The 12314-nt window shown below is 44.3% G+C and overlaps 1 protein-coding gene across 14 annotated transcripts in view; it reads right to left on the bottom strand.

Annotated features, from left to right (window-relative positions):
* Positions 1 to 2464: 2464 nt before the first annotated feature.
* ABLIM1 (actin binding LIM protein 1) overlaps positions 2465 to 12314 on the bottom strand; it is a 334526-nt gene continuing 324676 nt past the window's right edge. For 11 of the 14 annotated variants that reach the window (XM_030806700.1, XM_030806691.1, XM_030806671.1 and 8 more), the window contains 8 exons: positions 12183 to 12274; positions 10903 to 11008; positions 8632 to 8696; positions 7924 to 7984; positions 6982 to 6989; positions 6064 to 6138; positions 4710 to 4790; positions 2465 to 3265 (listed from right to left, as the gene is read on the bottom strand). In XM_030806700.1, coding sequence (XP_030662560.1) covers positions 3152 to 3265; positions 4710 to 4790; positions 6064 to 6138; positions 6982 to 6989; positions 7924 to 7984; positions 8632 to 8696; positions 10903 to 11008; positions 12183 to 12274 — 602 coding nt within the window. In that variant the 3' untranslated portion in view covers positions 2465 to 3151. The remainder of the gene's footprint in view (positions 3266 to 4709; positions 4791 to 6063; positions 6139 to 6981; positions 6990 to 7923; positions 7985 to 8631; positions 8697 to 10902; positions 11009 to 12182; positions 12275 to 12314) is intronic. The other 3 variants (XM_030806674.1, XM_030806683.1, XM_030806680.1) reach the window with 1 other exon arrangement.

The following is a 12314-nucleotide window of genomic DNA, read 5'->3' as shown; positions in this document are numbered from 1 at the left end:
TTACATAGGCACCAGGGAAGCCTGCCATCTATAATCCCCTTCCTAGGGGGAACAAGCTCCACCAGTGTGAGTGTGTTAATAACTGGAATTTTCATGTGTAGTACAGGGTGGGGTGAAAGCAGACCAATACCCATCTTGCGTGCTGTGACCTGGATGGACGTTTTGAGGATAAGCATGCTGAGCCCAGTTTAACCAAATGGACAGGCATTCTAGCCCACACATTCGATCTGGCAGTTAGCAGGAACCAGGTTGCCCCATGACCCATCCCTCCAGCTGGAGCCTTCTGCTGGGAAATGGAGTGGGGGGCCCACTCTGCATTATGGTTTCCAGTGACCCCTCCCCAGAGCAGAGCACTACTCTGCTTGCAGATAGGAGGCTACTGGTGCTTTCTGGCAATGCATTTCTGCAAGATGCAGTTTAAATGAACTCATATGGTACTTGACATGGAAAGGAAGTTTTTTTCTTCTCAAGTTGGATGCAGAACTGAGTTTAAAAGATACAAGGAAAGCAGGGTTTCATTAGTGGGAGCTGATTTAGGGTTCAGTTCTTTATCACTGCAATCTTAGGCAGGCCCCTTAACTCCTAGACTCTATAAAATAAGGAAGGGGGTTGTCCTAGTTTTCAGTCTAATGTCCCCATTCTATGACAGACCCATATCTTCTTTATGTAGACCAAGGAAGAGGAATTTTAGCAAAATCACCTGATTATGCCCATGTTTCCCAAATACCTTGATTTTTCTTATATTGACGTTTGATCTGCACATGTCTGGGTGATAATTCATTAATCAATGTAAAACATGGGGACCCTTTATTAGCTCCATAATGAAAAAGTCTCTCCACCAGCCAAGTGCTGGGACACATGTGGCCACCATTGTTATTGACAGGTAAGGAAACATTGGAAATGCACCATCCTCTCCATCCCCACACTTTCCAGAGTAAAGCAAGGATGAGGACGCCCAGGCATTGTGCCAAGGCTGCCATTGCAGGAGGGCACAGAGAGAGGATGGGAGAGAAAAAGCATGGAATAAGCAAGAGGCCACTGAGACACCAAAAGCTAAACTGCAAACTGCAGTATGGCTTCCAACCAAGCAAGAGCTGGTCTCATCTGCTCACGGCCACCCTGTCACAGCCATTTGCTAAATATGTTAGTAGATCCAACACACGCACACGCGCGCGCGCGCACACACACACACACACACACACACACACACACACACACAAGAGAATAGTCCTCAAACATTCAGTGCATAGCAATGGAAGGCTAGGACAATTTAGATTCCTTAGTTAAGAGCACAGGAGGATGCTATAAAACAGTGACTGTTCATTCCAGCCCCCAAATGACAGCAGTGAGCCACGTGTCAGAGGCTGCAACACAGGCTCGGAAACTATTCTACTCGCTTTTTTACCCCTGGTGTCAGAGAAGACAGCTTGTAATCCTAATATTTGGTGCCAGCGGGAAGCACTTCAGAGCTTTTGTTCTTAGTGGCATATGAAGGTAAATTCAAATGTTTTCTTCTTTGGCTTTAAAACAGAGCTTAAATTCTTAAGCACAGCCCCAAAGGACGATAACAAAGTGGCTTACCCTCCTGGGTGTGGAGTTACATAAACTCTCTCTCATCTAACTCACGTCGGGAATCATGATGTGGTTTCATATGCACGCACGTGTTGGGGAAACCCTAGGCTCGAATTCAAATCTAGTGTTGCAGAGTCTGAGGGACTCTCGTGAGATGCTCTGACCTCCACATCCCACCTCATCCTTCCTCTGTGGTTCCCAGTCTGATCCTGCCACTAGCTACATTAGCGCCAACACCTTTCCATGAAGGAAGTGATGTTGGGGGCGCAGTTTAGCCTCACTCTTGATCTTTAAGTCACACACACTCGGTGAAAATGTCTTTAGAAGCTGCAACACAGTGGGACAAACATTCAAGCAGAAATTAAAAGCACATGCACGCTCACAAAATTACTCTGGGTGAGTGAAACCAACACGTGCACACACACCCATGAATTCGACAGAGCTGGGCAAGAATAAAGCTGAAAAGGCCAAATTAAATCCGTTTGAAGGAGTCTACTTTGGAGTTGCAGAGATTTAAAAGAGAAAAACATGTCTTTCCTTAGCCTATTATTGAAAGAAACCTTAAAAACCAACAACAGCATGGGCTTGATCTGATTCATAGGATGCCAGAGAGACAGCAGAGGATAATGACTGGAAGAACTAGAGTCAGTAGGACATGGGACTTGTTTTTGTTTTTGTTTTTTTGGGGTTTTTTGTCCATGAGTGATATGGCCCCTAAGCAAAATCACCTAATGGCATGCCACTGGGCCAATCTGGAGGCAATTTGTATTTTTCCTTTCTTTGCAAAGGTGGAGCTCCAGACAGCTCCTGTCCTAGGCGGGGAGCAGGAACCAGACCTGCTATGGGAAGCAGAAAGTTAAGGGAAGGTTCCCTTTCATTCCTGTTCCTTCTCTTTTGCTTTTGAACAGTTTTTAAATATACTAATAGCTAAGTCATTTGCCAACCAGGTCCCGGTGAACAGTAGAGAACAAGGAGCTTGTTAAGAATTAATTTTGCTGTTATTCACCCCATTCAAACAGAGCTGCCCTGTACCCTGATGGAGTTCCATTCCTGCCAGGGCACAGGTGAGTAACACGAAGCCATTCCAGAAAGGCGGGTGTGAAATCACTGCCACCCCATGGACAGACCCCTCACTCTTCCTTCTTAGCTGCAGAGCTGTATAATAAATATATTTATACTTTGAAATTATGATAACCGATTTTTCCCATGCGGCATCCTAAGGGCACTTGCTGGCTCTTATCCGGACAGTCAGCACTGTTGTTGGACAACAGATAAAGGAAAAAAAAAGAAGAAAACAACGCAGCTCCTGTTGTATACATAAGGTAATGTGAAAAGGTCACATGTGGACACTACTCTGTGTTTCAGAACATAGAAATTTCTACGCCATGCTTCTTGGCAAGTGTTACTGCTGGCTGGCCCAACATTTGACTCATGAGTGTTTTAACCAGACTTTCTCTTTTCGGTGTTGCTGAGTGACGGTAGTTTGCAAATTCTCCAATCAAGTTTGGGCCTCAATATGACATCCTATGGGGCACCGCCACTGTCAGTCCTTTCTCTAATTGCCATTCATGAGTGGGACTTAGAAGAGTTTTGCTTTTTTCTTCATGTCGTTGCGTCTCCAAAGAGGTAACTTGTCAAACTCCTGTATGGACATTCCAAAGATTTCCCGAAACACTTCAGGGGCTAAGTGGCGCTGGGAAGAGGAAAAAAAAAGAGCAGCTGTCAGTCCTGATGGCCACACAAATGGCCTTGAGCGTTGCTCTATAGTTTATACAGAGTCATTCTGAAGAACAAGGCAGGAGGACGGGAGAGGAGCCGATCTTTAATGCTTGTGATATCAGTATTCCTTACCTGGTTGGGCCAGGTGAGGAGCCCTTCCCATCAGATAAAAGAGCTGGCAGAGTATTAATGGGAATTATAGTAATAACACTGACTGGTGATGGGACACAGAGAGGTGATTTATTACATTGGAGACAACTCCATTCCAGGTCCTCGGAACACTGAGAAGATGCGGGGAAAATGGACTACCGCAATAGAAAGCCAAAGAAAATGACCTCCAGCATGGTCCCTGGGGAGCCCCAGGGCTTCCTCCTGGCTGAGGAATAGGAGGTAAGGTCGATGTCTGTTCTACTGAGAAGACTTCCCATCAGTCATTCCCCCCTAGAAAAGTTCCGCCAAGATCCTAGAGCCTTTATTCTCTGTACCTCTATGCCAAGGTACTGCCTTTTGTCAGGAAAAAGTAATCATTCTTTCTGAGACTGGCAGCCAGGGTTTTTCTTCATTAAAATCATTGGGATGGAAAACTATAATACAAAGATTAGTCTTCCATGTCTAAGGAGATCTTGGGTATGTGTACCCAGATAACCCTTCAACAAGGAATGTGGAAACAGCCAAGAAAGAAACTTGTCCAGTATAAATCAGTATAAATCTCTCTCCTGAGAGCCTTTGCAGCTCCCACAGCCTCCCATGAACTCAACCCCAGCTCAGGGGAAGATAAAGATCTCAGACTATCTCAAGAGAAATAGCGACTCCCATTCTGAATCACCAGCCATAATTATGGCAACATCAAGTTTCAAAGAAAATGACTGAAATCATTCTGTGTCTCCTGGGTCATTCTTTTTTTTCTTTTTTTGAGACGGAGTTGGGCTCTGTTGCCCAAGCTGGAGTACAGTGGTGTGATCTCGGCTTATTGCAATCTCCACCTCCTGGATTCAAGCGATTCTCCTGCCTCAGCCTCCCAAGTAGCTGGGACTACAGGTGCCTGCCACCATGCCCCATGAATTTTTGTATTTTTAGTAGAGACAGGGTTTCACTGTGTTGGCCAGGCTGGTCTTGAACTCCTGACCTCAAGTGATCTGCCCACCTCGGCCTCCTAAAGTGTTGGGATTATGGGCGTGAGCCACCATGCCCACCTCCTGGGTCATTCTTCTGGATATTACCAGGCATTTTTATGCTGATCTAAGTGAAAACCTGGATTTTTTTTTTCCCCAAGTTATTTCTTAGTTCTACCTATGACATGAGGGTGATCTTTTTTATTTTTTTTGTTTTCACTGAAGAAATAAAACATTGCTTAGGGGAGAGTTGGGGGAGTGCATAGGGATCTGCAGTTGGGACTGGATTTTTCTGTTTTGTTTTACCTCCAGCCTGGTTCTGTCCACCTCTCTTAGGATTTTGTTTCGCCCTCTGTTGGTCACCATGAGCATTTCATATGGAAATATCTGAGAAGAGAGAAAACACCTCTTCTAGAACACCACAGTCCATTTTATTAACAAGCGGAATCCACCTAAACTCTAGTAGTCCCAAGATAGAGCTTCCAAGAGACTGTCATGACAGAATCCGAGTGATGGGTTTTCCTTCTGCAAGGCCAGAGGAAGCTCCAGTTTCCAGGGGACAGGGACAGAATCTTAGACATTCTCAACTCTCCACCAGCGTCTCAGGTAGCACTGAGCCTTAGGGGGGCTTTGTTGAGTGGCAGAACACTAACTTAATATGTATTGGGATGAAGGTAAACAGAAGATTATGGAAATTACAGATACGTGTGGTTTTTTTGTTTGTTTGTTTGTTTGTTTGAGACAGGGCCTTGCTCTGTTGCCCAGGCTGGATGCAATGATGTGATCACAGCTCACTGCAGCCTCAACCTATCAGGCCCAGGTGATCCTCCTATCTTAGCCTCCCAAGTAGCTGGGACTATAGGCACGTGTCGTCATGCCCAGCAATTTTTTTTATAGTTTTAGTAGAGATGGGATTTTGCCATGTTGCTCAGGCTGGTCTTGAATTCCTGAACTCAAGCAATCTACCCGCCTTGGCCTTCCAAAGTGCTGGGATTACAGGTGTGAGCCACTGTGCCCAGCCAATGTGTTACCTTTTATATGATGCTGTTATAGGGCAGGGTGCATTTGTGCTGGGGTTAACAATCTTGTCCCATGACTAGCTGATGAATCTATGGGGCCAGGCAGGCCCAGAAGCAGTGCTCTGGCAACTGCCATATTGAAATAAGCCCTGGTTATGGTCACCAGGGAGCATGAGCCCTTGGACAACTCTGAAGGTACAGGGTGCTCTGGAGCTAGGGTGGCCAGGGACCCCAGTGTGCCCAGGACTGAGGTTCTTGAAATGCAGGGCTTTCAATGGTGAAACAGGGAAAGTTCTGGCAAACTTGGATATGTTGGTCACCCTACATGGTGAGTCTGCAGCCACTCCACTCAGTACTGGATATGCTCTGTAATGCACATGGCAGAGGCCAAGGGAATACCTCGGTCATAGGCAGAGAGGGACTGGCACCTCACTGTAAACACACAGCATCATGCCCAGTAAGGGCTTAACCTGCTGACCTGATGTGGGCAAAACAGCAGAATGGCAAGGTGCATATTCATGACATGGCTCACCTGAACACACCAGCCTATAACACTTTGAGAATGATGAAAAGATAGAACATCGAATCTGTTTAGGGTTACGCCATTCCCATATGAGAGGAAAAAGAACAGCTGCACTTGCCTTTGGTTCCAACATGTTGGGCATAGACACTCCTCGGTCCATTCTCATTGCAGGCATGTGGCCATCTGGGAGCGTCTGCAACAGAAATGCCAGTTCCAGGTGAGGCATGAAATAGTCTAGGGAACTGAAGGGAGTACTCTTGGGCTCCCAACTCCCCGTGGGTCTCCCATCCTAACCACTATTTTATTTGTGTCATCTAAACGACCGTGTATTTTTCAAAATGAGATCCTTGCTGTATAAGAACGGGAATACAGCTCTTTTGCAATCAAGTTGGGGAGAGATCTTGGCTTAATAGTTATGGACAAATTCCTGAATTAGGCTCCATGAATGAAAGTATATAGCACATTTAAAAGATGCCCAAGTCTATTATTGTTAGTTTCTTATCTTTAATCTTGATTTTCTCTGCATTTTTCCTCTTTTCTTATTCTCCATCACATTTCTTGTTTTTTGTTTTTTTGTTTGTTTTTTAACAAGATTTAGGTTCTAGTGAGAAAGGAATGTCATGAGGGCAAACTGCTCTCTCCTATTGGCTAAGACATCAGTGTCTTTTCATTTGAGAACACGCAGGAAAAGGGTGGCCTAAAGTACTGAGAGATTATAATTGAAAGAAGAAAAACTGTATATGAGCAGACCCTTGATGCTGGTTCACTTCCACCCCAGAGAGGACTCTCCAAGGCCAAAGCAAGAGAGACCCCCTACACCTGGCCTGGTTCATGCAGTGTCCCCAAGGCCTGAAGGGACAGCTTGACCCAGGCACCAGGCATGCCTGCTCTTCACGGCTATAGAGTAATGACTAGACAGATCAACCACAACAAGCATCTTCTCAACAGAAACTGTTGCCTTGGAGCCAGCAGTCTGGGTTGGAACATGGCTGTTCTGCTGGTGTGGCCAATTCAAGAAAGACAAAGTGTTCCATACCTGGTAATCTGAAAAGAAAAAGAAAAGAAAATATCATAAGGGAAAGACCATGGAAAAACAAGGAACCATTCATAGACTATGTTATATTGAGATTCCCAACATATTCTCCCTATAAACCATGTTCTTTTTCTGCGCCCAGACTCTGCACATGTTATCCCATCAGCCTCCCTAAAGCCAAGAAATGCCTGCTCCAGTGTTAGTTAACAGTTAAAACATCATTTTCCCCTGGAAGCTTTCACTGACAACCTAAAGGTACTTACTGCTTCCTTCTCTCTGCATCTCTGATCACAATGTTCATCACACAGACCTTCTTTCTTTCTGCCATATGCATTTTGAGGGCAGGGGCCATGTCTCACTTATTGTTGTACCTCCAGTTACTTTTTTTCTTTTTTAAGAGACAGTCTTGCTCTGTCAGCCAGGCTGGAGTGCAGTGGCATGAACATAGCTCACTGCAGCCTTGAACTCCTGGGCTTTAAAGCAATCCTCCTGCCTCAGCCTCCCAGGTAGCTGGGACTACAGGCATGTGCCACCAGCTAATTATTATAATGTGTTGTTGTTGTTGTTGTTGGAAGAGACAGGCCTCACTTTGTTGCCCAAGCTAGTCTAGAACTCCTGGCTTCAAGTAATCCTTCCGCCTTAGCCTCCCAAAGTGTTGGGATTGCAGGCATGAGCCACCGTGCCTGGCATCTAGATTTCTGATAGAGTATTCAGCACATAGTATGATCAATGAATAAATTCTCACGAACTCACTTCTTATAGTTTGATTTCGTTAGATATTCTTTGAAATTATGTAAATAATTGCCCTATTAGCTCACAGAAGACAGATGTGATCCTACTCTAAGGATGCAATACAGCATGAACACAGCCAATATACTTGACTCTCATGAACCTCAGCCTCGAGGGAAGACGTGGCCACGCTCAGCCTGGCCATGGGAGCCTCACCTCGCACTCCCCCGCTGACATCCCCATAGCTGTTATACTGAGCGAAGTCGGTAGAAACAGGCTGAAATGAGGAAAAACAATTATTAGGAATCTCCATAGTGATTGTTTTGGAGTCAGGTGAAAAGGAAGAAAGGGTTTACAAAATCCTAGGAATTCTTCCCAGGCTAAATGCCAGACCTTCATTTTTTTTTTTTCCCTATGATTCTTCTACTGCTATGCCATCTCTTTGTCTTTTTTAGTGTACTAATGCCGCCACTCAGCAGGCTCTCGGTAAGCAGGGATCTCTTGCTGATAAAAAAAAAAATGCATTTTCCTACATAGTTACATAATTGCATTTGTTCCATCTTTTGTGAGGAGGATGGTTATAACACACATTCTTATATCTTTTTACAGTAAAGATAATGGTTCAAGTAATTACTTTTTGTTTCATTGTAAAAAATATTTGCCATACAGTTTTGCAATTTAGTTTTCCCATAATCATACACAGGCCATTCTTTTATCTAAAGTTAATTTCTCCTTCTCTCAATAGAAACATGTTATTTTGCCTGTAACTCAAATTAATTTACCAGGCAACCAGGGAGATTAAAATTTTCATTATGTTCCAACACTGAGATCAAGAGTTGGATGTATTCAGGCAATGTGTCAACACTTCAACCAGGGCCGAGGTGGGAGTAAAGGCAGAAACAATGAATCGGGGAGAAATCTTACCCGGTGAAGCCCATTTCTTCCATAGCCAGGGAGCGATGCGGTTTTAGATGATGGAATATGCAAAGCTGAGTAAGAAAAAAGTAAAAAACCAATTGTTAGGAAATCAGAAGGTCCAATCCTTTAATGAAATTGGCAGTACCTTCTGCCTCACAGGATAGAAATACCAAAAAAATTCAAATCATATTGGGCTCAAATGTTCAAAAATATGCCACCATATTTGCAAGGAGTGGGTGGACAGTGATATGACTGAGGAGGGAAGGGAAAGAAGTCCACGCGGTTGAGTGGGGGCTAAAGCTGGCTGTGCTTCCTATAGCTCTGGCACAGAGCTAAGTGTTCAGCATGCTTTATTTCTTTGAATCTTCAATACAACCCTAATAACACTATGATTATTAGTTCCATATTACAGAAGGAGAAATAGGGGCTAAGAAAAATATCCTGCCAACAGTTACTAAGCTTCTAAACAGCTGAGCAAGGATGTAAATCAGGGATATCTGAATACATTAGCCCATGCCCCAGTTGATAAGGTAGCAGTAACTGAACTGCAAGCCAACCCTGTGTGTTATCAAGATCTACCAGCCGTCTACAGTTGGACTCCTGGGAGGCCTGATACAGGGTATCTGTCAATGATATGAAAGCCTGATAGGTTGCTGGGCTTGAGAGGGAGCAACCCTGGGCTTGAATTCTGGTTCTGCAACTTAGTACCTCTGTATCTCTGGACATGGTGTTTAATCTTTCTGAAGTCCTCATTTCTTCATCTATGTAGGTTCAATGCTATACATTCTTATAGAGCAGAATCTCAGAATTAGAAGGAACTCTAAAGATTTGTAAACCACCAAATCTAAGATCAATGCCAGTGAGGCATCTATGAAAGGTAGCGGGAATTCCAGGTAAGGGTGTGGGCTCCAGGGTTATAATATGTGGACTTCTAAATCCTAGTCTTGCTAGCTATTGGCAGTATGACACTGGGTATGTTAACTCAATTTCTATACCCGTCTCCTGATTTCTAAAATAGAGATGAAAATGCTGCAGTTGCTAATAACAACCACATCTACTTCATTGGCAGGTTGTGAACATTAAATAAAATGTTTAGCAAAAGTGCTTGCATGGAGTGAACATTAAATGCATTTTTTTTTTTTTTTTTTTTGAGACGGAGTCTCACTCTCACCCAGGCTGGAGTGCAGTGGCGCGATCTTGGCTCACTGCAAGCTCGGCCTTCTGGGTTCACACCATTCTCCTGCCTCAGCCTCCCGAGTAGCTGGGACTACAGGTGCCCGCCACCACACCTGGCTGATTTTTTTGTAATTTTTAGTAGAGATGGGGTTTCACCGTGTTAGCCAGGATGGTCTCGATCTCCTGACCTGGTGATTTGCCCAGCTCGGTCTCCCCATTAAATGCATTTTTAAAGGAACTCTTAGAGGAGAAAATTATGCTCTAGCTCAGAATATGAGAGGAGAAATCTTGTGGGTTGAGAGAGAATTGGCTTATGACAAATAGATACAGGGTAAAATACACTGATAGACTATTTCAGCCCAGTATATAAGTCATCTTCTTCAAAAGTATCAAAAACGTTGTTCATCCTCAGTTGTTGTATTGAAGATTTTTGTTTTGTTTTGTTTTTGCAATGGCGTGATCTCAGCTCACTGCAACCTCCACCTCCCAGGTTCAATTGATTCTCCTGCCTCAGCCTCCCGAGTAGCTGGGATTACAGGAGCCCACCACCATGCCTGGCTAATGTCTGTATTCTTAGTATAGACGGGGTTTCGCCATGTTGGCCAGGCTGGTCTCGAACTCCTGACCTCAGGTGATCCGCCTGCCTTGGCCTCCCAAAGTGCTGGGATTACAGGCATGAGCCACCGCACCCAGCCTCTATTGAAGATATGAATGTAAAATCATAATGCTTAGAAAATGTCTTATTCATGTTATCTAAAAAAAAAAAAAAAAAAAGCATCATGTTTTTTAGAGGATTTCCTTTTGCTGCTTCCCTTGGAGATGAGTGTTCTAGAAGACAAACCTAGTAAATGGGGATTGGCCTTCATGGATTTTGAGAACCTCTAAGGGTTCACCCATTTCCAGAAGAAAGGAAACTCACACATTCATGGAAGACCCATGACATGCTTATGAACTCAGTTGACATGGAGTGGGTTTCCCACACTTCCTTTCCCATAGTGGAATACTCTGTAGGTTCCACCACAAGTGAACAGTCAAGGCAGGTTCCTTACAGGCAGGTGGCTGGCTCTCGAATCAGGGAAGGTTGGGGGGTTTGCTGCTCACCTGAGTTGATGGGCGAATCATAGCGACTGGCTAACAGAGATGACCTTTCCCGGCTCTCTTTCTCCATCTCTTCTTTCAATATCAACTGTCCCAGGCCTGAGTTAAGCTATTCACAGAAAAAAAGAAAAAAAAAAAAAAATGAAAGCAAAGCTTGCAATTACTTTCATGGAGCTGCAGTTTCTTTGTAGCAGATCCCACAAGAAGTTCCTCTTGCTGGAGGGCCTGAATGCCTGCGGCCCCAGAGCCTGGTAGTTCCTGAAGAGGTAGGTCAACTTTGGGACCCTAAACACTCTTAGCCCTTTCAGTTTCAAAGCTCCATTTCCCTAAGTCAGGCTCTACATTAGAAGAACGTTTTCCTTCCTCTGCTTTCCCTAAAGAGCCAGGAGACCTCAGAGGGCATGTGTGAGTGCGTGTGGATTTTTGATGTGGGAAGGGAAGACTGGGGATGGTATCCTTTAAAAAGAAATTGCCTTGATTTGTTTAAAAACAAGAAATAAAGGTAATACATGCTAATTTTACAGATTTTGGAATATCTAGAAAAAAGAAGAGTAACCCATAATATGTCACTCAGAAATAACACTATCTTTTGATGTGTATCTATCTAGTATTTTTGTATACACACATATAAAACTGAGATCATACTATAAATGCAACTTTGTATCCTTTGACTAATATCATGTGCATTTCCTATATGCTTAGAAAACATCATTTGAAAGGATTCAGCAGCCCCTTGATTGATAACAGACTGTCATTCTGGGCTGCTGCAGGCCCTTGCTACAGGAAGGAGGGTATGAAGAGGACCCCTTCATGGTGGCCGTTCCTTTCATTCCTTTTCTCCTGGCCCATATCCTGGGAAGACTTGGAGAAATGTTCAATCCCATAATCATTCCTTCAGCAGAACTGCATGAGGGAAGGAAGGTGTGGCACTACCTGGGTGGATACCATCTTGCTCTGCCTGGCCCTCCAGCAGCCTTTCAACACATGCACTGCACACACGCCCCCATGTGGCCTCTCTTTCCTTCCCACAAAACCCCAAACCTTCCACGCCCCTCTGACCTCCAGCATCAATGCCGTCTCCTCTAAAGCCCAGCATGTATTCTGCCATATTCTAGTTACTATTAACAGATACCTGCCTTGCCTTGCCTGCCAGACTTCAAGCCCCTTGAAGACTGGGACCACCTCTTGCCTATCTAGATGGTTTATACATAGTAGTCACTCAAAAAATATAGATCTTATGTAACTAGCATTGAAGACAGCAGCAAGGTAGTTTAAGGACAAACCTTCATTAATTGCTCTTCTTGAAGCTGCCGGCGTCTCAGAAGTTCCTCATCATCTTCCTCTCTGCCACTAGATCTGCGTCTCATGTCAGGTCCTAATTCCACAGCAAAGACAACTTCTCACATCAGCCCCAA

This window comes from Nomascus leucogenys, chromosome 3, assembly GCF_006542625.1.
Source record: "Nomascus leucogenys isolate Asia chromosome 3, Asia_NLE_v1, whole genome shotgun sequence".
NCBI classification, from domain to species: domain Eukaryota; kingdom Metazoa; phylum Chordata; class Mammalia; order Primates; family Hylobatidae; genus Nomascus; species Nomascus leucogenys.
Note: the sequence above shows the minus strand (reverse complement) of the source record. Positions and strands in the feature narration are given on the sequence as shown.